The sequence below is a fragment of the Coptis chinensis genome, chromosome 3 (assembly GCF_015680905.1).
Source record: "Coptis chinensis isolate HL-2020 chromosome 3, ASM1568090v1, whole genome shotgun sequence".
Lineage (NCBI taxonomy): Eukaryota > Viridiplantae > Streptophyta > Magnoliopsida > Ranunculales > Ranunculaceae > Coptis > Coptis chinensis.
Genome location: NC_141458.1, coordinates 119,682,314 through 119,706,035, shown reverse-complemented (window position 1 = coordinate 119,706,035; position 23,722 = coordinate 119,682,314). Strand labels below are relative to the sequence as shown.

General features: G+C 36.7%; 5 protein-coding genes across 16 annotated transcripts; 2 read left to right on the top strand and 3 right to left on the bottom strand.

Moving 5' to 3' along the window:
• The first annotated feature begins 1,592 nt into the window (after nt 1-1,592).
• On the top strand, nt 1,593-8,268 carry ABCB28 (non-intrinsic ABC protein 8). Of its 12 annotated transcripts, none has more exons than XR_015215602.1 (18): nt 1,593-2,064; nt 2,203-2,390; nt 3,117-3,140; nt 3,273-3,374; nt 3,553-3,643; nt 4,467-4,567; nt 4,685-4,735; nt 4,886-5,014; nt 5,329-5,391; nt 5,470-5,749; nt 6,318-6,466; nt 6,560-6,649; nt 6,801-6,935; nt 7,047-7,103; nt 7,189-7,245; nt 7,365-7,624; nt 7,706-7,764; nt 7,891-8,268. XR_015215602.1 is itself a non-coding variant. In XM_086596920.1 (17 exons), the coding sequence occupies exons 1-16, from the start codon at nt 1,650-1,652 to the stop codon at nt 7,599-7,601; spliced, it is 2,169 nt and encodes a 722-aa protein (XP_086453046.1). In that variant the 5' UTR covers nt 1,593-1,649; the 3' UTR covers nt 7,602-7,624; nt 7,888-8,268. The 12 variants fall into 12 exon arrangements, 2 of the variants coding, with proteins under 2 accessions (XP_086453046.1, XP_086453047.1); XR_015215599.1 differs by having other exon boundaries at nt 7,845-8,268; XR_015215600.1 differs by having other exon boundaries at nt 7,706-7,775; nt 7,888-8,200.
• Nucleotides 8,269-8,540: 272 nt separating this feature from the next.
• Nucleotides 8,541-11,319, top strand: CRR1 (Dihydrodipicolinate reductase, bacterial/plant). The gene is made up of 10 exons (XM_086596924.1): nt 8,541-8,782; nt 8,902-9,024; nt 9,129-9,203; nt 9,300-9,365; nt 9,492-9,587; nt 9,703-9,819; nt 10,335-10,427; nt 10,571-10,672; nt 10,758-10,844; nt 11,065-11,319. Exons 1-10 carry the CDS (start codon nt 8,672-8,674, stop codon nt 11,095-11,097), a joined length of 903 nt encoding a protein of 300 aa, XP_086453050.1. The 5' UTR covers nt 8,541-8,671; the 3' UTR covers nt 11,098-11,319.
• A 110-nt stretch (nt 11,320-11,429) lies between these two features.
• HCF208 (chaperone (DUF2930)) lies at nt 11,430-14,027 on the bottom strand. Its single transcript, XM_086596923.1, has 6 exons — nt 13,643-14,027; nt 13,449-13,564; nt 13,287-13,358; nt 12,461-12,604; nt 12,184-12,337; nt 11,430-11,807 (listed from the first exon to the last, which is right to left on the bottom strand). The coding sequence occupies exons 1-6, from the start codon at nt 13,899-13,901 to the stop codon at nt 11,587-11,589; spliced, it is 966 nt and encodes a 321-aa protein (XP_086453049.1). The 5' UTR covers nt 13,902-14,027; the 3' UTR covers nt 11,430-11,586.
• Nucleotides 14,028-15,976: 1,949 nt separating this feature from the next.
• LOC147513715 (thaumatin-like protein 1) lies at nt 15,977-16,858 on the bottom strand (the record flags this gene model as incomplete). The annotated part of the gene is made up of 1 exon (XM_086598946.1): nt 15,977-16,858. A coding segment is annotated over one exon (720 nt), but the record flags the coding sequence as incomplete, so codon positions are not given.
• Nucleotides 16,859-18,561: 1,703 nt separating this feature from the next.
• On the bottom strand, nt 18,562-23,256 carry LOC147513714 (lysophospholipid acyltransferase 1-like). Its single transcript, XM_086596922.1, has 8 exons — nt 22,582-23,256; nt 21,945-22,000; nt 21,532-21,752; nt 21,039-21,447; nt 20,509-20,594; nt 19,528-19,591; nt 19,313-19,431; nt 18,562-18,925 (listed from the first exon to the last, which is right to left on the bottom strand). Exons 1-8 carry the CDS (start codon nt 22,884-22,886, stop codon nt 18,785-18,787), a joined length of 1,401 nt encoding a protein of 466 aa, XP_086453048.1. The 5' UTR covers nt 22,887-23,256; the 3' UTR covers nt 18,562-18,784.
• Nucleotides 23,257-23,722: the final 466 nt, after the last annotated feature.

Genomic DNA, 23,722 nt, shown 5'->3' with positions numbered 1-23,722 from the left:
GTGTGGACGAATATGAGAGATACTGCTTTGCATGGGGATGTTGCGAACTTGAAACTGCTACCTGCTCTGCTGATCACAATTGTTGTTATCTGGAACCTTGAAGTGGGGACTTGCCAGATAGTGAAATCACATCCTTACTACCTTCAAACTTTTAAAGGTATACTTAGCTTTTCCTTTTCCTTTATGTGTGTTTGCATGCCTTCTTTTAGCTTGCTAATATTTTCCATTTTCCCCTCATTATTGCTTATGACATAACAAAGACAAACATTTGGAAGTAAAAGCATCAAGGAGTGCACTCCTGCTATACCAGACTGAGGTTATAGTTACGATGAAGTCAATGGGATAAGCAACTTATTTTATGAATGTGTTCTAAAGCCAGTCAACTTATTTAACAATAGACATCTTTGTCTATTATTTAACAATAGACATATTTTGCCATTATTATTTTTGTAGTTAGTTCAATAGTCATAATATCCCGATGCTTTAATTATTTGAGTTGTTTAAAAAAATTGTACAACACAACCAATAGTCAATACAAGTCTTCGATCTTCCCTCCAAAAGGGCTTTGGTTTTAACTTTGGTATACTGCATGAGAGGTTGTTTTCTTATGGGGTAGCAATGATCCATATCTACATTTTAGAATGGAGGGGTTATGTGAAGATCAATTGTATGTTATTAAATTGTTATTGTGTGCTTTCATATGGTTTTTAAATTGATTGTGCAAAATTTTATTTTACAATCAATGAAATCTTTTCCTCTAGGATTTGGGCACACAATATATTAGTACTTGGAAATGTCAAAATTAGTGTTCCCCAAATATATAGAGATGTATGAATGGCAATACATTGTTCAACCATGAAATCTAATTACTTGAAATAAAACATAATCGATATCATAAGATGCGTTATTTAGCAGCACAATAGACATCTCTGTGTTGGTGTTGGAGTGAAACTCAAATATTTAACAATACAACATAGTTCCAATGCTCTTTTTTTTGGATAGTGAATAGTTCCAATGCGTGCATATATAACTTCATAGAACACTATTCTTATGAAACTCTAAGAGAGTAAGAGATTGCAAGATCAAAAGATTGCATAGGTTGTAGGTGATTTGAACTACTGGAAAGTAACTACGGTAGTTTTTGGAAAGTGTTAATTAAGATGAAATACCTATAAACATTCAGTGGTTGTATGTCTTTATTTATAGTGTGGACTCAGGAGCTTTTTCTCTTAAAACATAAATGTCTTGCATAATTATTTATTGCTTATTATTATTTTTTTATTTGAAGTCTAGAACATAATCTGACAAATAATTGGCGTTGAGAACTTTGATCAATTAATTTACTGTATGAGTTTTAATATAGTTTAGAAATAAGATTTTTGATACATAATAATAAAATGAAAAATCTAGTTTTAGTAATTAGCAAAAGTAGAACACGCAATGGTCTTAACATTACTTTTCTCAATATATGCGCACAACATATTACCAAGTGACCAACCCTAGGGCCTCAGGCCCAATTGTATATATCCAACGACATTTTGAATTTGAGGAGTTAGCAAAAGCAGAACACGCAACGGTCCCAACAGTAGAAAAACAACGTTGCCATACAAAAAATCTAGAAAGCCAAAAAACAGAACACCACTCACGCAATGGCGTCTCCAACTTTCCATCTCTCTACTCCATCCTTTTGCCTCAAAAAAATTCTCCATCCTCCTCGTTCTTCCATCATTTCCCGCCACCACATTTATCGTTCCTCACCAAACTCTCTATCTTTCCCGCCGAGTTTCATTAAATTAAGAAGAAGTAATAGTAGTTCAAACTTAATTATTACTTGTGCTTATGTATCTGCACCAGCTTCTGACCCAAACATAACTGAAAACGATGAGTCGAAACTCGACCAATCAAATTCGCCAGAAACAACTGTGCGCTCTCATGATCCCCCGGCTACTATTAGTTGGCCTCTTGTTTTTAGTCTCTTGCTTAGACACAAGTTACAACTAGCTATTTCAGTAGCTACTCTTATTGGATGTACTTCTTGCACTCTCACCATGCCCATTTTATCGGGTACGTCTTGTTTTAGATTGTATTATTTTATGTTATGTTTGTCTATTCATCAGGTTATGGTATTACTTGGTGGTTTGATGACAAAATGCAAATAGGATTGCCACTTTCTTTACATATTTTTGTATGTGTTTTTTGTAGGACAATTTTTTGAAGTAATAATTGGTGCAAAACCGGATCCTTTATGGAAACTGCTTAGCACGATTGCAGTTTTCTATACGTTGGAGCCTATTTTCACTATCATATTTGTTACAAATTTGAATACCGTATGGGAAAAGGTGATGACAAAGTTAAGGGCAATCGTTTTTAGGCGGATCCTTATTCAAAAGGTAACAATGGCCTAGTTAATACTCTTCGCACAGTATGAAGTTAATATCTTTAATGGAGCTTATTTTTGCTTGTTGTTGACTATATCGTACTAGGAAAACCACATTACTGTTTTTGTTACCATATATATTTCTGATGTTGTTCAGTTTTCATTTTGGATGAACTTTTTTTCACTCAGCCCACAAGCATCGCTGAGAATGCTTTGTTCCTCTAGGCTGGATCTTTGTACAGAAAACCCATAGTCAACCGTTCGCCATGGCCTTATGTTTTTTTCCTTGTTATGAAGGAAAAAAATTGAACTTTTTTTTGACACTTATACCATTATGTTAGCTGTCTATTTACAAATCTATATACAGAGGTCCATGTTTAACTAGCTTTTTATTGGAATATTATATTTATATTGGTATGAAAACCTATTCTTAATAGTTTTGTAAGATTTATTTTATCTTGTTATTTATTGAGATGTGCCACTATCTTCTCATTCTACTTGTCTTGTGATTATCTTTGTTGAACTCCATGACCCTCATCTAGTGCAATGTGAATATTTAAGAGCTTTACTCTTTGAAAGTTAGAGTCTAATTGCCTTGATGATAACACTTGGAGAGCCCATGCTAGAAATAAAGACGAGTATTTTAGACTAACATACAAATTAGTATTCCTGTATTCTAGATTGATCTTGTCTATTTGTTTACTTGATATATAACTGTTTCTTGCATCTCCAATTTCAGGTTGAATTTTTTGACCGTTACAAGGTATGCGTGTCATCCCTTTGTCATTATGTATTGTTGTGGTTTCTGAATTTTATATTGGTGACACATTTATAAGGAAAATATGTTGTTGTGATCTAATTTCTTGAGTATCAATAGTGCAACCTTTTCATATAGGTTGGTGAGTTGACTGGTTTGTTGACATCTGATTTGGGTTCTATAAAAAATGTGGTGAGTGAGAATATATCAAGGGATCGTGGTTTCAGGGCATTTTCGGAGGTAAGCTACTCTACCCTTGATTATAGAACTCAATTTTGCATATATTAATTTTTTTTGTTTTTTGCCGTCCTTTTTCCATACTGTAACCGAAATGCTAAAATGGTGTGGGAGTAGCAAATGGACTCTCTCTCATTTTTGCTTTTGTTTAGTAATTGACGCATTGACAGTATTGTTGCAGGTTGTAGGAACAATAAGCATACTGTTTGTTCTTTCCCCCCAACTTGCCCCAATTCTGGGAGTATTGATGATCTCCATTTCAATTTTTGCAGGTAATGTTTCTCTATGAAATAATTTGTTTCTTTTTGGTGTATACGTTGATGCGAATAGCTGTTATATCCTCATATACTAGGACCTTTTTCCTTATTTTCCTTACACAGTTGCATACTCGTATCTGTATTGCAAGTGATAGAAAGTCATCATTTTATATTCGACAATATATCACGACTCCAAAGTAAAATAAGAAGCTAAATAAAAGATGCTCGTATACGAATGTAAGTTAAAGTAACTTATTCTGCTTACAAGTGGATATGGAAGGTAAAGATGTCCAGAAAGCATCCTAAAGTATTCGGTGCTGGTTATAGCGATGTATCCAGGTATGAAAATTTAGGGTATCAGTATGCTGACTTCTCAGCTTAGGATTTTTCACTACTTGAATTTAGGAAAGCAAGGGATGCAGCAATCATATATGGAAACTGAGATCACAATGTACAGCTTAGCTCATTATTCTCAACTACCCAAATCTCCTTTCATGCCACTCAAATGTGTTCCAATTATGTTACATGGACACACCATATTTCAATAGTAATCTGTGTCGGATATGTATCCACGTGTCCGACACAGACGGACACATATTGTATGTGATATACCTCAATTTTTGATATTTCGTCATGTCAAACACTTCGTATCCGTGTCGGATATGGACACACGTGTCCGTGTCAATGTAACTTAGCGACTTCCAAACTCTTTTCATGCTACCCAAATTTGTTTTTGGTAATATTTACTCTCTGTTTTTGGGATTGTCTCTTACCTCTTTCTATTACATTATCAAGGTTTTCTTACAACCGTTGACTAACTGTGAATTAAAATCACAAGCCATATACAAGCGATCAACTGTACCTGTCTTCAAAGCTCATGGAATGGCCCAAGCATCTATATCTGATTGTGCGAGTGAAACATTTTCAGCCATCCGTACAGTAAGTGTCCAAAATACTCTGCTTGAGTGAGTGGATACTGAGTAGCCAATTCAATGTACTTTATCAAGGATAAACTGTAATATATGGATTGGCTTTCTGTACTTGTTCTGCTTTCAGGTTAGATCCTTTGGTGGTGAAAAGCGTCAAATGTCAACATTCGGTAATCAGGTAATTTACATTGTCATATGGAACTGTGGACATGTTGCCTTCTTGTCAGGAATATGATTGCTCTACCAGAAATACTAGAGTTTTAGTCATGCTATCATTCTATAGACCAAAAGTACTAAAACCTTTGATGGGCTCATTTAAACTTGACAGATTCTGGCCTACCAGTCGAGTGGCACAAAGCTTGGAATTTTCAGATCTGCAAATGAAGCTGTGACTAGAATTGTAGTTTATGTTTCGTTGTTGACTTTATACTGTCTCGGCGGAAGCAAAGTGAAAGCAGTAAGCATTTCCACGTGACTGTGACCTCTTTTTGGAGTATGTTTATTTGGATATGATTCTCAATGTTCAAATGGACAACGTGTCAGACTTTGGTAGTCGTATTCTCTGATATAGGAAATATGCAACGGCCAGTCAAAGCTTCGTAAGAGTAATTAATGCTTAATAGAAAAATGTATTTTATATGAAGAAAATCTTACTAGTTCCATTAAGTACTTTTATATTGTTTTGGTTGGCTTGTTTTGCTCGCATAAGACTTTGATGTTAAATAGCCATGTACTTCTTTTACCAAAAATACTAAAAGAATATTTTCGCAGGGTGAGTTATCTGCTGGAACAGTGGCTTCTTTTATTGGATACACATTCACACTTACATTTGCTGTAAGTCATTTTGGGTTTTTCAGGTTATCTAATTGGTTCTTTGTATCTCCTGTCTATATAATATTGGCAATGTTTTAGGTACAAGGGTTGGTCAACACATTTGGGGATCTTCGTGGGACTCTTGCTGCTATTGAGCGGATAAATTTTGTGTTATCTGGGACAGATACTGATGATTCTCTTGCTTATGGTTTAGAAAGGGAACTCAATGAAAAGGAAGTTTGCAATGAAAGCCTTAAATTGTTCTACAATGAGGGGTTCACTGAGGAGAATTTTGCTCCCAATAAGCGTTTCATGTCAGCTTTAAAATCAGCTAGTAATGGATGTAGTGTAGCGTGGTCTGGTGACATTTGTCTTGAAGGTATTTTTTTTTTAATCTCATTCTATATACTTTCTATGATAGAGCCTTGGTTACAAATGTCTGATGACATTTGTCTTGTGGTTTTGAGTGTGCACCTAGGATTAACATGTACATGACCTCATTCCTTTGTATATTGTATAGTGACGATAACCAGTAGTGTTGTGAGTGGATTTGCAGCTTTTTAGTATATGTTTTCATTTTTACTTCACATTTTTCTATCTTCTTTTGTAAAGTTGGGCTGTCCACCCCCTCTGATTCTTTTATATGTACCATTTGGAAAAGAGATAAATATGAAAAGGATAGGAAAAGTTAAGCGCAATGGTAGTTCAGTGTGTCAAAGCAATATAATTTTGAACTTTATTGCACTTTGTACACTGATGTGAAATATAGGCCGAGGTTTTTGCTTGTTTCAGCATCGGGTTTTATCTGAAAGGCAAATGAAGCTACTTTAGCTTCTGCACGGTGTGTTTTACCTTTCAGGAAAATGTGGAATAGCAAAATCTGTGTTGTTTCTTCATCTTGCAACAAAGTTGTATAGAACTGACTCTTGTTACTTGTGCTTGAACAGATGTTCACTTCTCTTATCCTTTGAGACCTGATGTCAAAGTCCTAAGTGGTCTCAACTTGACGCTAAAATGTGGAACAGTAACAGCTCTGGTTGGTTCTAGTGGTGCTGGAAAAAGTACAATTGTACAACTATTGGCACGCTTCTATGAGGTGTAATATCTTTCTGTAGGTTCCATTTTTCATTTAACGGAAAAGGGTCGAGAAAAGGTTATATTTTTCTCAGTCAGCGTCTTACTTTTGCAGCCAACCAGAGGCCGGATAACGGTATCAGGAGAGGATGTTCGAACATTTGATAAGAGTGAATGGGCTCGTGTTGTCTCTATAGTGAATCAGGTAATGTCATCCAGATGCAAAGCAAAAATGTTATGGTAGAATCACAGTAGAGTTTTGAGGAGCCTTATATCCATGACTTCTTTCAGGCTTTCAGTGTCAAAGTACTAACAGAACTTGTCGATCAATTTTCATCCTTTAACCGGTGATGCAGGAACCTGTTCTGTTCTCAGCATCTGTTGGAGAAAATATTGCATATGGGCTGCCAGATGATAACGTCTCAAAGGACGCCGTGATAAAAGCAGCTAAAGCTGCAAATGCTCATGAGTTCATTATATCCCTTCCACAGGTTTGTTCTCCATGAGATGCATATATTGGTCTTTGTTGACTCTCCCTGCATGAACCATGTAAAGTTTCATTCCAGAGTACAACTTTGACTGAATTTTTTATTTCGACAAAGGGCTATGATACACTAGTAGGTGAACGTGGAGGCTTGTTGAGCGGTGGACAGAGGCAGGTACTAAGTTCATAATTCTTGGGGGACAAAATGACTGAACTTTCATAGCAGTTTTGTGCTCTTTTTAAACTCATCCAACTTGCAGAGAGTTGCCATTGCCAGAGCGCTACTCAAGAATGCTCCTATTCTGATACTTGACGAGGTATATCATATGCGTTTATTCCATCACCTCCACTTCCCTCTTTATTTGGAAAAAAAATATGAGTCTAAAAGAAGTCTTTCAAATGTATAATTATGATTTGCATTACTGTTCTTATTAAGGCAACTAGTGCTTTAGACGCTGTAAGCGAGCGCCTGGTCCAAGATGCTCTTAATCAGCTGATGAAGGGGAGGACCACATTGGTGATTGCCCATAGGTTAAGCACTGTCCAAAATGCACATCAAATTGCTCTTTGTTCAGATGGGAAGATTGAAGAGCTAGGTACCCACTCTGAGTTGTTGGCTAGGAAGGGCCAATATGCCTCATTGGTTGGAACACAAAGGCTTGCATTTGAGTGACTTCAGATATCAGGATATACATGGTGGGTTTACTCCTATGCTAGGAATATTATAATTTTTGAAGTTTGACGCACCTATTTGCAATATATATCTCTTTCTTTTAGGTACTCCATCACACCTTACTAATACCCAGGTTGGAGATGTCGAAGGAATTTGCCGGCAGGTGATCAGCATGTATATATATATTGTTCTTTTTGTTTTTTGTTTTTCATGTATGGTTCAAGAATTTAGTTTTCATTTCAGACGGTAGTTTACCTAGGCTGACCACCTGGCTGTTTCTGAGCAGCAGGACAAGCAACAGATGCACTCTCGCTCATTATCACATTATGATATATTCTCCAGTTAGGCGACTCCCTCCCGAGTGCTGTCTCATGCCGGACACCAACCTGAATTGACTGACACAAAGATGACAAGAATTTGTGGCATATGTAAATTATGAAAATATGTAGACTTTGCCTCTGGGTTAGTGTGTTTACTGTGTTCTCGTTAGGCAAACAAGATAGATCCAATATAATTCGAAACCCAGTAGCTTTGGGATCTGGCTGCCTTTGCTAATACCAGAAACATTTGTGTATATGCAATGTCATTCTATGATTGTATCTCTGTATCCGCAGCGGATATCCAAGTGATTGTGTGGCATTTCATTAATCATTATTGTATGACTCTACTCTTGAAATTTGATTATCAAAAGAGCTTAGGCAAATTGTTATTTAAATTGAAATATGTTCAGGAGAGGAAATTTTAGGAATTAAAGAAATAAAATTAGACCTATCAGCCTTTGTAATTTTGTTTATAAAATTATTTCAAAACTTTTAGCTAATAGATTAAAGTGTTATATTCATAAGATAGTGTCTCTTTTCCAAAGAGCTTTTGTTAAGGGTAGTGGAAGTTTGTTATACAAGGTATAATATAAACTCAAACTTGACTCATTTATTAAATGAACGAGTTTGAGCCAAGCTCCGAGCTGCTCGGCTCAAATTCCACCCTTAATTTTAAGTGATAACAAACTGTCAAACTTATCCACTTGGGTTCAAAACTATGCGAGTGAGAGAGTAGTAAAGCTTTGAACCATGGCAGCTTTGAACTCCTCATTTCAGCTGACCGAGTACAAGAGAACTCACAAACGCTTAGTCACTTCTCCAATTATTTGCTCAGTGCAAACCTCACAAAACAATATCAAGGTACATTTCTAAGTCTTGTCTCTTTAAACAACTTACTTTCTTGAGTATTCCATCTATTGTCAGACTAAGGTGGCATTGTTCCCATTTTTTTTTTCTCTTTTACCTTGTGTGGAAAATAGGTGGTGATCAATGGTGCAACTAAGGACATTGGTAAGGCTGCAATACTGGCAGTAACAAAAGCAAGAGGAATGGAGATAGCTGGTGCAGTTGATTCTCATCTTGTTGGACAAGATATTGGAATGGTTTATTTTTCTTTTTCTGTTTTGTTACATTCTTCTAGTGTCTGAATTCTTACCTATAAATATTTTGTTCCTAAATACTGGTAAGATATTGGATATTCCAATAGGTATGTAACATGGAGGAAGCCCTTGAAATACCTATTATAAACGACCTCACCATGGTGTTGGGTTCAATATCTCAGGTAACTTATTCATTCTTCCTGTCTCTTTTCCAGTGTTTCTGTTCTACTGTTACTATCAGTGTTTTTCAAATTTTGCTTTTTGTGGACTCATAACAGTCGAAGGCAACTGGAGTTGTCGTCGACCTCACTGAACCTTCCACTGTATATGACAATGTAAAACAGGTTTGTGCACTTGTGCTCTTTAAGATTCATAACGTCCTCTTTGATTTCTATGACCAGTCGTTAGGATCTTCTATTCAATGATCTTTTGTTTTGTTGTTTTGACACAATTGGTCTCTAACTCCACAGGCAACAGCCTTTGGCATGAAGAGTGTAGTCTACGTGCCCAAGATTAGCTTAGATACAGTAACTGCATTGTCTGCATTCTGTGAGAAAGCCAGCATGGTGAGCTCAGGGTGAGATATAACCTGTTTTGGTTCCCTAATACATCTCAACGTTTTTGAGTGTGTTCTTTATAGGGAGACTTCGTTAAACAAGTTATTCATCTCTCTTTTTTCAGGGCTGTTTAGTTGCCCCAACTCTGTCCATAGGATCTATACTTCTTCAACAGGCAGCAATCTCTGCGTCATTCCACTACAACAATGTTGAAATTGTTGAATCAAGGGCAAAAGCATCAGTAAGTTGAACCATAATTTCTGAGAACATACATCAACTCAGTTGCTATGCCCAAAATTCAATCCCACGAAAGGCAGTCCATAGACCAAAGTGTTTTACGGTCAGGAGGTTAAAGCTTGATCGAGTTAAGTTGTATGGTTAGTTTTCTAGATGGTTCAAACCATAAATATTATTTTCACAACCTTTGGATTCCAATTTGTTAGCCCTGTAAGATATTTCTTTTGACAGATTATCTCTTCCCTCAGCGAGGCCACTAGAGACACAAAACTGCTACAACAAAGTGCTTTTATCCCATGTTGCCACTTCACTCCAAAGACCATAAATGTGAAAGGGAAACATAACTACGTATATAAAAGGGGCTGCAGGTACGACAGGATTAAGCACACTGCTCACCCCAAATAGCAACCTCCTTAGGGCTACCATCCATCATAAACTGAACACGGAAGGAAGTGTTAAAAGTTGAAATAAATACGTGGTCGTATATGATATATTGATATTACATCTATTCTTTGACAGGATTTTCCATCACAAGATGCAGTCCAAATAGCCAACAATCTATCGAATCTTGGTCAGATTTACAATAGAGAAGATCTTTCAACAAATGAGCTGGTAAGCAAAATATTGGAACAAATTATACTTATACCTATTCATGTAATGTTGGTTTACAGATGTTACAGACTCACAGTGCATCAATTACTTAGTAAATCCATTCATATTAACGCTGATCACCATTCCTGATCTTGTCTAACAAGGCAAGGGGACAACTTCTAGGAGAGGATGGAATTCGTGTTCACAGTTTGGTCCTTCCTGGGCTTCCCTCGAGTACAACTGTCCACTTCTCTGGCGCTGGTGAGGTAAGTTTTGCGATTTATTCACCAAACTAACTGAAAGATTGCTCCAAGAAAATACAATCTGATCTCAGTACAAACTGCACTCCAGGTATACAGCCTCAAACATGATATTACAGATGTCCAGTGCCTTGTGCCAGGCTTAATCCTTGCTATAAGGAGAGTCGTGCGCCTCAAGGTATAAAAGTTTCTCAGAGGGTCACGTTTTGTCATTGCCCATACTCTTTACAAGCATGAAAAGCATCACTCTTAGAAACGATAAGAAATCAGCATTTGAGCTCCTCTGTAGAAACATTACTTGATTCATTGTTGTCCTACGTGGCTCCCAAATTTGGTTTTTTGGACTGATACTTTTAACATGTATGACTACTGAATCACATTATCCTTTTCTTTGGCAGAACTTGGTGTACGGCTTAGAGAAATTTTTGTAGACCCAAAGTGTATTTCAAGCTGCTTTCCAGGACAAAAGGTTCCAGTCTATTTCCTTGACGATCTCAAAATGAAAATCTTCCCTGACTCTATGTGTTGTCCTGGATACCAATTGATGAGGGGCAGTTCATATGCAAAATTATGTTGTACATTGTATTCAGAGAACGCTCTCAAGAAGTACACTTTTTGTTCTTGATCAAAAGAAATTCCATACCTTCGAAGTACACTTTCATGTTTCACCCCTATCACGTCTGACGTCTCGTTTCCCATTTAATAGCAGATTCAAATCCAGGCGGACGTGGTCATATGTAAATATTCTCCACGTTAAAGAATATGAAGAAAACCCACATTGAATCGGTTGGTACTGTATATAAGTGCAGCAATTGACTCGAAAAAAGTACAAAAACTATGTGACAAAACAAGGGAAAAATTATGTACCTCAATTGACCACTAACTCAAAATGTTAAATCCTACTACAGATGCCTGATGCATTAGAAATCAATACACGCAACATTCTCTCTGAATTTGTTTGCAACAGCTCCTATCCAAGCTCTGTCTCTATCGCCGTATGCATAGCTCATGCTGGAGGCTAAAAGGATGAACCCCCTGATCTTCTTTTTAGTCTCATTTGGAGTCACTTCAGAAGCTCCAAGCACTGGCTGTATCAGCAAGGAACGAGTCCCTTTGGGGACAAATTCCCAAACCCCAGAATCTACATATAAATAAAATCGTACAGGTTGAATATCTAGCGAGCTACATGAATTTCTTGAAAAACCAAAAAATAAATGTTGTGTAAAGCAATATTATATCAAGTTCTCGTCAAAACTAAGTTTGAATTGTCAAAATAAGGAAGGGGAGATCCCAATATAGCTAACTATGGTCTATGGAATGGTTTTAGAATTCTTAAAATCCCTCAAGTTCCGAATATAGAGCATTTTGATGCCTTTTTCTTCATCCAACTCAAAACCAAATGGCAATGAGTGGAGACGGGCCAGGAGATTATATATTGATTGCTAGGTTGTAACTTCCCAATGCTGGACACTCAATTTCAAGAGGCAAAATAGGGTAAAACACAATCGGGCATGTACCTTCGCTCTGAGGAAAATAAAGGGTGTCCTTCAGATTAGAAAGACCAATTAGCTGAACCTCTCTCTCAAACCAATCAAGTATGTGAGCACTTGAAACTTCTTCGGGTATACTCCAATAGCCACGTACACATAATGCTTCCCGAACTGATATAAGCTGAGGACAAGAGGTGTTGAGAAGAAACGAGAACTTTAATATTCCAAACTATAAGTTTCATCTGAAGTAATGACATAGAAGCATGTTTGGCATATCAAATTGGACTTGAGTTGGAGGGAACACCACTGATATGGTATTGGTGTTCTTCAGTAAAACATATGTACCCCAGGCCAAATCCTCCTTCTGCATACCCGAAACAGATTCTGACATGGAAAAAATTTGCTTGTTTCCCTCGGGGAGAATTGGTTGATCCACCAGAGGAGCACCCTGCATTTTCCGCACTATCAGGCAAGGACCTGCCAGTTCTAGTTCCTATAAATTGTAATAAATTCACCAAAAACTGGCCTAGAAAGGTATTGAAGTAATACAATCAACTGCATTGCAGATTTTTGAAGAGGTGTAATAGAAGAAGTTCTGCAAGATCAAGAGCAATATATGCAGATAATCATGGGCAACACAAACAAACAAATGCAGCACTAAGTAACTATGAACAAAATAAGAAAAAGTTCTAATAGATATATAAGAATATATCGTTTCTTCCCCATTCCATGTCAACGCAGATTGAACAAAGAACATTCTTAAAAATCTGAAACAGACAAAAAACTTGTGCCATTTCTTTGTTAAATTTTGGGGAGCTGAAAATTAAACCTTTAATACAACTACAACTACAGGTCGACCAAAACATCACATACATGTAGCCTTATGATATTAGTGTTAAACAAAAGCTTTCCACCATCCACCACCTCAAAGGTTCATTGCACTATTCCAATATAAAAACCAAGAGTTTTATATCATGCACAAAACAGTTTAACATAATTATCTAAAAAATAATAATAATAAAATAAAAGTTAAACAGTTTAACATCGATAACAATGAGGCATCTAATTACTCATTCTAATTTTAAAAAAATTAAAATTAAAAAACACACAAAAACTCATAGTATTATTACCTTGAGAAAATTTCCAAGATAGGGAATCGCAATCGAAAAAGCCGCCAAAGAAAGGCCCATAGCTTCTGATCTCTAACAAGTATAAATATAACAAAAGTAAGTGACAGTTATAAATTAAGAAGCAGTAACGGGAAAATAAAAATAATAAGTTATTAGGCTTACAAGTTGAGCTGGGGTTGTGGGTGAATATGAACCAATGAAATGGTTCAAGAAAAGCAGTGACCCAAAAGTGTAACCAATCCATCTAGGCAAGTTCGACTCATCTAATCCACGAATACCTGAACAAAAATGCACAAAAAAAATTAAAGAAAGAATTAATTGTAAAGAGGAAATTAGAAACAGTTTACTTGACTTACCGAGTGTAAAGCGAAGGACAGAGAGATTGAGTTGTTGGTCTTGTTCTTTGACATCGTTGAGACTAACTGATATACTCAGTTTCTTTCTTTTTGTTCTTGTAATTTTATTGCTCGTGTTGGCGCGAAATTGAGATGGAAAGTGTAACGGACTTATCCAATTTGAAATTAGAGTGTTCATCTCTCTTTTTTTCGGTTGAGAGGACAAGCAGGTGCCAAGTGTGGTCTTTCCAGAGTTCAGTTTTGGTGGTTGATAGTTCATAGTTGACTTGATGTTGGAGTTATCTCTCACATGAAGAAGATGAGAGAAATCGGTTGATGTTTGCGTGGAGAAGCATGAGCGCGCCCGCGCTCAGATTAGCATAAGCACGGAGCGCGCCCGCCCTCATGTTATTAGATTTTTTGGTTCTAGGAAAAATCAAATTTTGCCTCATTAGATAAGCACGGCGCTTCGCCAGATTTTAAGCAGCCCCCTCATGTTACTAGATTTTTTGGTTCTAGGAAAATCATCGAGTGCGCGCGTGCTCGATTTTGCCTTGAGAAGGGCGCGCCCGCGCTCATGTCTAAATTCGCAATTTCTAGTTTGCTACAGTAACCACGAGATTGCGGGTTACTATATAAACAGAAACAAGGTTTTGGAAAACCTAACGCAGAGAGAAACCCAATTTTGAGAGCTATCAAAATTGAGAGATAACATTTACAGAGAGAAAAGCCAATAAAGAGAGAGAGTGATCTAGTAAGGTGAGATTAAAAAGAGTAACCCAATATAACCTAACACATAGAGAAACTCAATATAAATAGTAAGGTGAGAGACTGAAAGGAGTGATTGTAATATTCATTTCCACTTTATAAAAGGATTAGCTTTTGTGGAAATAGGCACCATTGGCCAAACCACGGTATATCTTTGTGTTGTGGTATGTTTGTTCTTCTCTTTACATTAGGTATATCTTTGTGTTGTGGTATGCTTGTTCTTCTCTTTACATTATTATTTGTTGTTGATAGTTGTTTAGAGAGTTGGGCATGGTAGCTAGGTTGTAGTTGATATTTAGAATTTGTCTGGAACAGAAGTATTTCATATTACAAATTATATGTGTAGTGGAGGATCGATTGGTATCGGATTAAACCCCAACACTTGACTCGTGAGACTTCGGACTTGGGAGCCACTCTTCCTGAGTTCGTGCAAGTCCGATTTAACTAATCGATATTCCACAATCAAATCATGTGTGCAGGACATTGTGGACATTGCCTCCAAGCATTTCAAATCTCTGTAGTTTCGGTACATCCCCAAGTCCAAAGCATGATTAGAATTAAGAATTTTAAAATGCCTCACAAAATGGCTGTTAAAATAGTTTCTTTTTACAAGTAATGTAGATTCTTGCCCAGTTGAATTTGATATTTAAAAAACCAAAAGACACGTACTCTGTCGGCAGCAACAGAATTGTTCTTCCACATATTCGCCTTTTGACTATATGGATCGGAATAAAAATAACTTTTAAACAAGGGAGATATATGCATGTGGGCGGCCAATAGGTTCTAAATTTCTAGTGGACAAACAAAGCATTTTAGCGTTCGTTAATAGTTCTTATAATACTAGTAGCTGTTTAATTTTAAAATGCTCGCATTGACGCCTACTGGTGTAGCTATCTAATAAATTCAAAACCAATGGGCGGACGTCAAACATAAACAAATACATTCCAAGAAAATCTTTATTAGCGCTATATAACTGAGATAAATAACTTGATAGTTTGCCTGTTAATAACTTATCTTCAATTCTTCATAAAATAGTTTTTGATCAGCACTAGCAGTCTAATTGTGACATTTGATCAGCACTAGCAGTCTAGTAGTGACAATAATGGTCGTAAAGAAACTAGCTTATTACTCTCAATGGAAATGGATACACGGACATCTCTTTGAAAGATAAACCTATTACCTAATACAGTAATACCTATACTAAACATTGCGGGCTGAATTTTTATATTTGAAATATCCGTTATCAGTATGTCAAACTCACCGTTATTAGCACTAAACGGCCTTAGTATCTCTAACTATACTTCCAAGACAGTATCCTATATACTTGTGGTGCAATACCTGCTTTTAATATGCACTACAAAAGTTCAAATGCATTATGAATTATGATGCTAAAAAAGAAAATGGCAGAGCCGTTTGCTGAAAATTCCACCAGCTCAATGAGGCACTATTAACTGGCATTGAGTTTAAAGCGCTGAGATGCCTACGAGTAGTATACATGCAGGTAATAATAAGTTCATTTAGCTGCAGGCAACAAAACCAAGTTCAACAAATAATCAAATTAAATATAAGTACAACGAACTAGCAATGTCACAGTAACTCTACTATGCGGGATATATACCAGTGTAATACGATTGCCTAGAAGAAACAGAAGAAAGACTTTTTGTTAATTAGCGAAAATTAACAAAAGAAATTTGCTTCACAGGCTTCACTTTTATTCGATAGGTCTCGTTTTATTACACATGTGAAGCCTTAAACCGCATTCAGAATGTTAAATGATCTAAGATTACTTTCAGATGGATTCAAGCCATTTGAAGGGCAGAATACAACCCTATAGTTACCACCACCAGGGCAGGTAAATGTGCTCGTAGGGTCATCTTGAGGATAACTATAAGCATCTCTGCACCTATCCTTGAAGAACCTGGACAAGTTAGTAGGTCCACAGCTGCCTTGCCCATTAGTGCAGCAAAACTCATTAGTCCTGAAAACAGTGCAAGGGTTGTTGCACCCACCAGGTGCCCTTAGTTCATTTGGACATTGCCCATTGATATCAGCTGTGCATAAGATACCCCGACAACCACCTGATAACGGGCTGAAGTCCATGGGAATGTTAAATCCATCAACCAGAGAGATATCGAAAAAGTCCAAGTTATTGAATTGATTTAACGCATATTCAGCTAGAGTATTTGGAGGCTGACCAAAGCCTTGGCAACTTAGGAGCCCGTTGCAGTCACCAGTTTCACAGCGTCCGCGCCCACTCCCATCAAAGTTGCAATTGGTACGGCCCCAAATGCGTGCCTGTACGGTTCCAGCGTTCACATTGAGGGTCCATGATTGGCCTGGATTGAGTTGTCGGCCACCCCCAGGGACTGCTGCGGCCCAAACTGTATATGGGCATTGATTTCGGATCTCAAAGAGGGCAGCATGGGCATAAGTGATGAAAACAACAAAGAAGAGGGAGAAGCAAATGGAATTTTAGAGGAGCTCATTGTGAAAAGTTGGATAGACTAAGCAATAAAGGGAAGTGTGTTTATGCTGTGAGCTGAAGTAGTATTTATAGTGTAAAGGCGGCATTCTGTGCTATAAGGCCAAACTTTGAAGTTAATGTAGATATTACACGTGTTAAACTGTTTGAGCGATTTTCTTGACTTCACTTGACGCCCTCAACAGGAGAAAGACAATAGATTAATAGCTGTTTTGATCATACTGGAAGTCTAGAACTCAGTGACTAAATTTGATAGCCTACCAGGGATATATTTGTGATGGGAATATAGATATATAAAATGCTTTAAAGAGCTGCTAAATATAGTAAAAAAACCAGCCAATCAGTGAAAATTTGATCATTTCAATGGAGCTTTTAAAAGTGATATAGGACTAAAAAACAAATAAAATTAAGACCACAAAAATGTCATTTCAATAGAGCTAAAAGGGGGTATTATAATAAAGTTAAGAGATCGCGGTAGCTATTATAATAAGTTTTTTTTTAACCGCCTCCGTCCAACAAAAATTCAACTTAAATTACAAAATAATGGACGGTCGGCAGAAACTATATCATCCGTATCATTTAGCACTTCAAAATAGAAAACACGATTAGATTGGTTTTTTGATTTTGGAGTGCCAAATTTAACTGGGCAAACTAAAAGGCCTATGTAACAACTTTTAGCAGCTCTTCATTGGACTTGCTCTTACGCATTCTGGGGTAAACATTATCCTACATTAGTTAGATACTTAGATCCATTCACAAGTTTAATCACTTCTTTCCACTCATCCCGTGGTTTACTAACTTAGTAACTCATAACTTGAGTGTATATAAAAAATTGTATATTCTAAGCATTTCTAACACATATTAAAGTCTGATGGTCCTTTCCATAGATTTTTAAATTTTCAAAAGCAATTTGAGTTTCGTAGCATGTGATTGAATGCTAAAAAATTTAGCAGCAGGTTGTTCTATTTTGCAATGCCGTTGGCATTTGAAAGAGGCATGCATAACCAATGAAAATTTATAGATGCTAGCTTTGTCTACCCCAAGAGTTGGGCCTGCCAGTATTTCACAGTAAAAGATCGAGATGGGTCGCCTCAAAGTAAATGAGTGTGTGCTTAGGAGATGTGTTTTGCTGGAGGCGCTGGCTACTGTGAATTCCCTGATTTTTTGTTTTTATCCAGAACCGACAATGCATATCAGATTTAAGGTAATATATCATATCCAAGAGCCACGGCTAAAGCAATATGGATAAGATTGGGTATATTATATTCATTTGATAATGTTAGGTAGACAAATTTCAGAGATTAACTACAATAAGCATTGAAATTGTTACTACTCAGGAAATACTTGTGTTTTCATACAAATAAATGATTTACAAGTCTCAACTTAATCCTTCTTTTTATTTTTATTTTGGAATCCTTCTGTAGTTACGTATTTACAGCTTCATCCTTCGTATGAATCAGTCAATCAGGCAACCACTATATCTCGTTGGTTATACTACTTGAGGAAGGCATGAGGGCCTAATATGGCACTCATAAACTATCAGCAATTAAGCATTTCGGCAGGTAGGGTACTTGATAGTTGACAGTTCGACACCTACATCTAGTTTTTCAGTTTTCCTCTTAAAGTTAGTTTTCTAGTTCACACTCAGGGAATAAACCCTGAAAATGTTTGACATTACAAGAAACCATGATTTGGACTAAGAAAGAGCTCAATATTATTACAAGGGAAAGCATCCTTACGAGAAATCCCGAGTTTACATCTGTCAGTCCGGGAATTTAATAGGACCAAAAACAAATTAAGAACCCTTCCATCTAAATCAGAAAAAAAATGCTACAGTTTCCTAATACTACGGGAAGAGATCGTGACTCGGATGAGGCAGCTTCAACTATAGCAAACAAATGCCATCTCACACCTCACTCTTCTTTCCGAGCTTTAGACTTTGCAGGCTTTGGAGACTTGATGACATTACTGATAAGTACCAATATCATGGGAATGATGGTGCCAATGTAATACACACTCCCGTACGAAGCTAGTGTCTCATGCATGCTCAATACCTTCACATCACAATTGCGGGTTGTAAGTACTTAAGGGAATCTTGAGCTATAAACAATAAATTGATGTCTGGTTGCATGGAAAATTTTCATTTCCATCTAAATTATTATCCACTATCTGATGTACATAGAAAATCACAATAACAAAATACGTGATTTGCTATATTTATTCACTATCTAATGAACTAGTGACAATTCCAAACAGCAATAATTATTTCCTGGACGAAATTTCGGAGAATTCCTGCCATTAATCCATTAAACATGGATAACAGGAAAACTTCCATGTTGTTTAGGTTATCTTGGTGGCACATCAAATAGAGGATACATAAAATTTTATGTGCAACCAGAAAGGCTCTTGAACAGAAAAAACTAAACAGGTTGAAAACTAACCAGGAAGCCAATGCAAGAATAGTTCAAAACCAGTAGCGTATATAAGATGTTTGCAAGATCCAGTATCTTCTTCACCAGACCCATATTTCCAGGAAGAGCTTGCTTCCATCTGTAGATAACTGCTCCCAAAAAATAATTAATTAATAATAATAATTAACTGATTTCCGACAAAAAATTTCTTTTATACGCTACTAGCCATATGGTCAGAAGGGTACCTCTTGAACCTGCAATCATCAATGCTGATTGGACAAAGAATATAATGTACCCAGGATAGAGTCCCTGTTATTTGATGGAAAACAGAATAAGAATCGAGCTCAATCTTATGAAATTAAATTTAAATAAAAAACAGAAATTTGGATCTCCATATAATGTACTTCTCGTACTAATATCACAATGAAATAGTTACTTATAGATGCATGAAAATAAATCAGAAACATCAGAAGATGGCAGTTTTCTCCAATAAACTTCTTAATAAGGGATCTGGGACTGATTGCAAAAATGCAAAGCTGAGCGAGGGTGCAGTAGCATCAGGTATCAGCAGTTCTCCAGATGGAACGAGAGAGAAAGATTTACACATACGCACTCCCTTGCGTGCGTGCGTGAACACACACACTGGGTTTCTGTTTACTGCAAATTCCTACGCTGAAGCCCATTACATTCAACTCTTAGCAGCTGAAAATCGGGTAACTCAAAGATGCACCTGCGAGCTGACCGGTAATGAAGCACACCTAAACCATCTGCTTACCCTTAAAGCAACTTATACTTTTAGATTTGTGACTTCTGAATCTCTAAAAAAACTTTAGATATCAAATAAGAAAGATGTTTTTTTTTTTCTTTTTGTTATTTAATGAGAAAGATATAAGCAGACTAAAAGTTTATAAAGTAACCCTCGGCCAAAGAATGACCTCATCTTCCCCATTCAGGGAAAACTGCTTAATAATAATTATAAGCTTTTCTTGTACAACCTCAAAGACTTCATCAGGTGTCCAGAGATTATTTTTTTTTTTAACCAAGGAAAAAGGTCTCGAGAAACCTATGTAACATTTTCACACCATATTTTCAAAATATTTCGTGTCAGGTACTGATACATGTGTTCTAGTCCATGTCCCTTGGCAAGAAACTAATGCATCAGTCATGCTTCAAGTATCAAAGGCAAAAACATCTCCAGGTAAATAAACAAAAAAGATCATACTCACATGCCAAACAGCACTAATAGTTTGAGTAGCCAGCAGTTGAAAGAAACCAGGTCTTTTCCCCTTCTGAACAAGTCTATCGTAAACATCTAAAACAACAAAATATGTTAGCTTGTACAGCAGGGGTTACCAATTTAATACAAGCACACAGATTTGTACATGACAACAGATTTTTTATGTAATCAAACATTATAATACCAAACAACCACGGTGCATAAGATACTGACACTGATACTGACTACCCACATAATGAGTTCCCTTTTGGATGGATATCAGGCCAAATTGAACTCAACCGAGAAATGTCGAATTCCCATTAACATACATGTGCGATGCGTATCCAACAAAGGTTTCTAAAATGAATAACTCAACATCACCAAGTTTCTGCTAGGTCTTGTGAGATTTTACACCATGAAGTACAAATGGGAGCTCCTCCTACTTCTGACTTATTACTAACAGATTTTAACATCGCAATTAGATATGTATTTTGGTTTCGATAGTGTATTAGTTATGTACATGGAGTCGGAGAAACTTACAATGTCGTAGCCATGTGCTGACTTGTATGTTCCAAAAAAGTGGTAACTGGACAGCACTCTTTGCCAACTCAACTCCAAGAATGTCAACATTTTTAGCACGATCCCATTGCGGTTTCGGTGGAGAAGAATCTGTCCAACCACTGAACCCCAGACCAGATATTATAATTGAAGCCTCTGAGATGGACCAGATAAAATAGTATTTCCACCGTGCAGTGAAACCAGACATGTATTGGTAACTCAGACGTTTCCAGAACCCCCACTCATGGTATTCTGGATCAGTGAACTTGCTCAAGGGATAATGTGGTACCAAATATAGATACAAAGCCATGCATGCCGCGGCTTGAGCAAGAGCTCGAAGGGTTGCACCATAGGGTGATGGTGATGGCCCTTTCCCAGATGAGCTCCAAATCTGCGCAAGTCAAACTTGAGCGGTTTAAACTACATAAATGTACAGAGGAATAAGAGAAAAAAATTGAAAAGGTACTAAGCCTACCCCTTTTCCTTCTGTCCATTCAAGATAATCCTTCGTTTCAAAAACTGGCCCAGCAAAATGACTTCCACAACAAAGGCAGTAACCAATATATTCAATTAATGAGGGCAACCGAAGCAAGCGATTTCTCTTCTGAGCCTCCCGAAGACCCTCTTCTTCCAGTAACCCATCTTGGTAATTAATGGCACACGAGATGACCTTTAGCGTCAAAACCATTAACGCTCCTATTGAGGGAAGAGAAGGACAAATGTAAATTTGGAGTACAGTAAATGGACGACATGAAGATATTGTCCTATTTGATCATATATCAGCTTCTTGCAATTACACAAACCACAAGATGTAATGCACAATTGCAACCTCACAATCTTCAAGTAGGAAATTATAGACAAGGGCAAAAGCCAAAAAAAAAGTATTACCAGTTGCGTCAATGCCTCCCTCCTTCCATGCATCCCCACTCATGTAATATACGTGGCTACAAAAGTATAAGACTAGTCATATTTATTTCCGAAACATGATATTGCATAAATCTCAAACAAAAAAAAAAGATACTGACCACACAAAAGGTTACATTATTACCCCTATAATAAACCTAGCTTTAACAAGATCACCCAGTGGTAGAGTAAGTAGAACAAGAGACTAGTTGTTCCGTATAACCATTTTTGCTTAAAAAAGTAGTTATGTCATAATTCATTTGATAAACAAAGTAATTAAGTAATTAAAAAGTTTAACATATACAGGGCCTGATTTCTATGGGGTGGGTGCATGGAATCAAAATAAAGTCTTCTTGATCTTCTACCAAGCAAAGGGGCACATGCTCCTGATTGGTTGGAAAAAAATGAGATACTACTGAGAAAGAAGGTGAAATGATCAGACAGAGTATTCTTTTAGCAGGTAAATAAATTCATAGGAGACTAATGCACTTTTGACAAGCATTGGTTCATCAATCCTACTTGTCAACACACATAAATCATGAATTATTACAAATTATTCTATCATAAACCAAGTAATGTCAATTAAAGCTACTACTCAGTCAAAAAAATATGGAAAACATACCAGCCGATGAGATAACCGAATCCAATGAAAAAAGTAATGATGCCGCAACGTTTACGATAAAGAAGCATAGAAGCATAACCCAACAACATAGGAACAAGAAAGTGGAGATTTGAAGAGAAGCCAAACGATAAATAAGACAACAAAGCTCCTGCAATCGCGGCATATAGATGTTTCGGTAGGGGCCCCCCTGGAATAAATCTCCATATATAACTTACAGGTATAGTTGCAATGTAACATAGGAGAAATCGAAGTACTGCTACTGAAACACCAATTGCTGACGCCATATTTTTCATGTCGAGCTCCATGACTCGGTTTTAAGTGACTTGACTCACTGAGTTTTTGGGATAAAGAAGCTTCTTTTTTTCTTGACCAGTGAAAAAAGGTTTGTGCCAGAAGAATTGTGAGAACTGAGAACAGTGTCGTTTTGGAGATTAGATTTGGTTTTTTGTATTGTGAAAGGACGAGTTTGTCCTTGAGTTTTGTTTAAACGTCAGGGAATCTGACGGTTTTTTTGGTAGTTCTGACTCTTGACACGTGTTATGCGAATCTCGATGTTTTTTTGTTTTGTTTTTAATGTAGTCTTGAAAATAACGAAAAAAAAATAGGTATGGCATTTGCTGAACTCGTTGAGTTAAACTGGTTGTTGAAGAAGCTTCTTTTCCTGGCCAGTGAAGTGAAGTTTGTGTGGAGGGGAAACTGATAAGAGGGAAAAAGTTGTTGGATTTTTACTTTGGAATTACGATTTTATCCTTTGTTTGTTGTTGAAAGTCGTTTTAAGAAACTGACGGAGTTTTCGGTAAAATGGAGAATGTGATTGATTTTGACTTGAGATGCTGCCTGGATGTAGTTTTGGAGATTTGAATTTTGACACGTGTTGATTGGAATCTCGGTGCTGTTGTTGCTTTCCGTCCGTTTCGATGAAGTTTTCATGTTTTTATGTCGTAGATGAAGAAAACATAATTAATGTTGAGCCGATCTCAGTACAAAATATTATGATATGGGGAAATTTCGATTTCAATTTCGATTTTGATTTTGATTTTGATTTCTTTTAGAGCAACAATAACCAATTTAAATTGGGTTTAATGTATTTGAGAATATGGAGGAATTCTCCTTTTAAATCTTTTGAGAAATTAAAAGATAT

Bases quoted from the DNA above. Each gene is read 5' to 3' on its own strand.
- LOC147513714 (XM_086596922.1), bottom strand. From the start codon at position 22,886: ATGGAGCTCGACATGAAAAATATGGCGTCAGCAATTGGTGTTTCAGTA. The intron at 22,001-22,581 runs GTATGTTTTCCA...ATACTTTTGTAG, and splicing joins TTCGGTTATCTCATCGGCTG to CCACGTATATTACATGAGTG. The intron at 18,926-19,312 runs GTTAGTTTTCAA...TGTGATGTGAAG, and splicing joins ATTCTTGCATTGGCTTCCTG to GTATTGAGCATGCATGAGAC.
- CRR1 (XM_086596924.1), top strand. From the start codon at position 8,672: ATGGCAGCTTTGAACTCCTCATTTCAGCTGACCGAGTACAAGAGAACT. The intron at 9,025-9,128 runs GTTTATTTTTCT...ATATTCCAATAG, and splicing joins TTGGACAAGATATTGGAATG to GTATGTAACATGGAGGAAGC. The intron at 9,204-9,299 runs GTAACTTATTCA...GACTCATAACAG, and splicing joins TGTTGGGTTCAATATCTCAG to TCGAAGGCAACTGGAGTTGT.
- HCF208 (XM_086596923.1), bottom strand. From the start codon at position 13,901: ATGAACTATCAACCACCAAAACTGAACTCTGGAAAGACCACACTTGGC. The intron at 12,605-13,286 runs GTAATAATACTA...CGGAAAATGCAG, and splicing joins ATCTTGGAAATTTTCTCAAG to GGTGCTCCTCTGGTGGATCA. The intron at 11,808-12,183 runs GTACATGCCCGA...ATTTATATGTAG, and splicing joins TTATTTTCCTCAGAGCGAAG to ATTCTGGGGTTTGGGAATTT.
- ABCB28 (XM_086596920.1), top strand. From the start codon at position 1,650: ATGGCGTCTCCAACTTTCCATCTCTCTACTCCATCCTTTTGCCTCAAA. The intron at 2,391-3,116 runs GTAACAATGGCC...CTCCAATTTCAG, and splicing joins GGCGGATCCTTATTCAAAAG to GTTGAATTTTTTGACCGTTA. The intron at 3,644-4,466 runs GTAATGTTTCTC...TAAAATCACAAG, and splicing joins CTCCATTTCAATTTTTGCAG to CCATATACAAGCGATCAACT.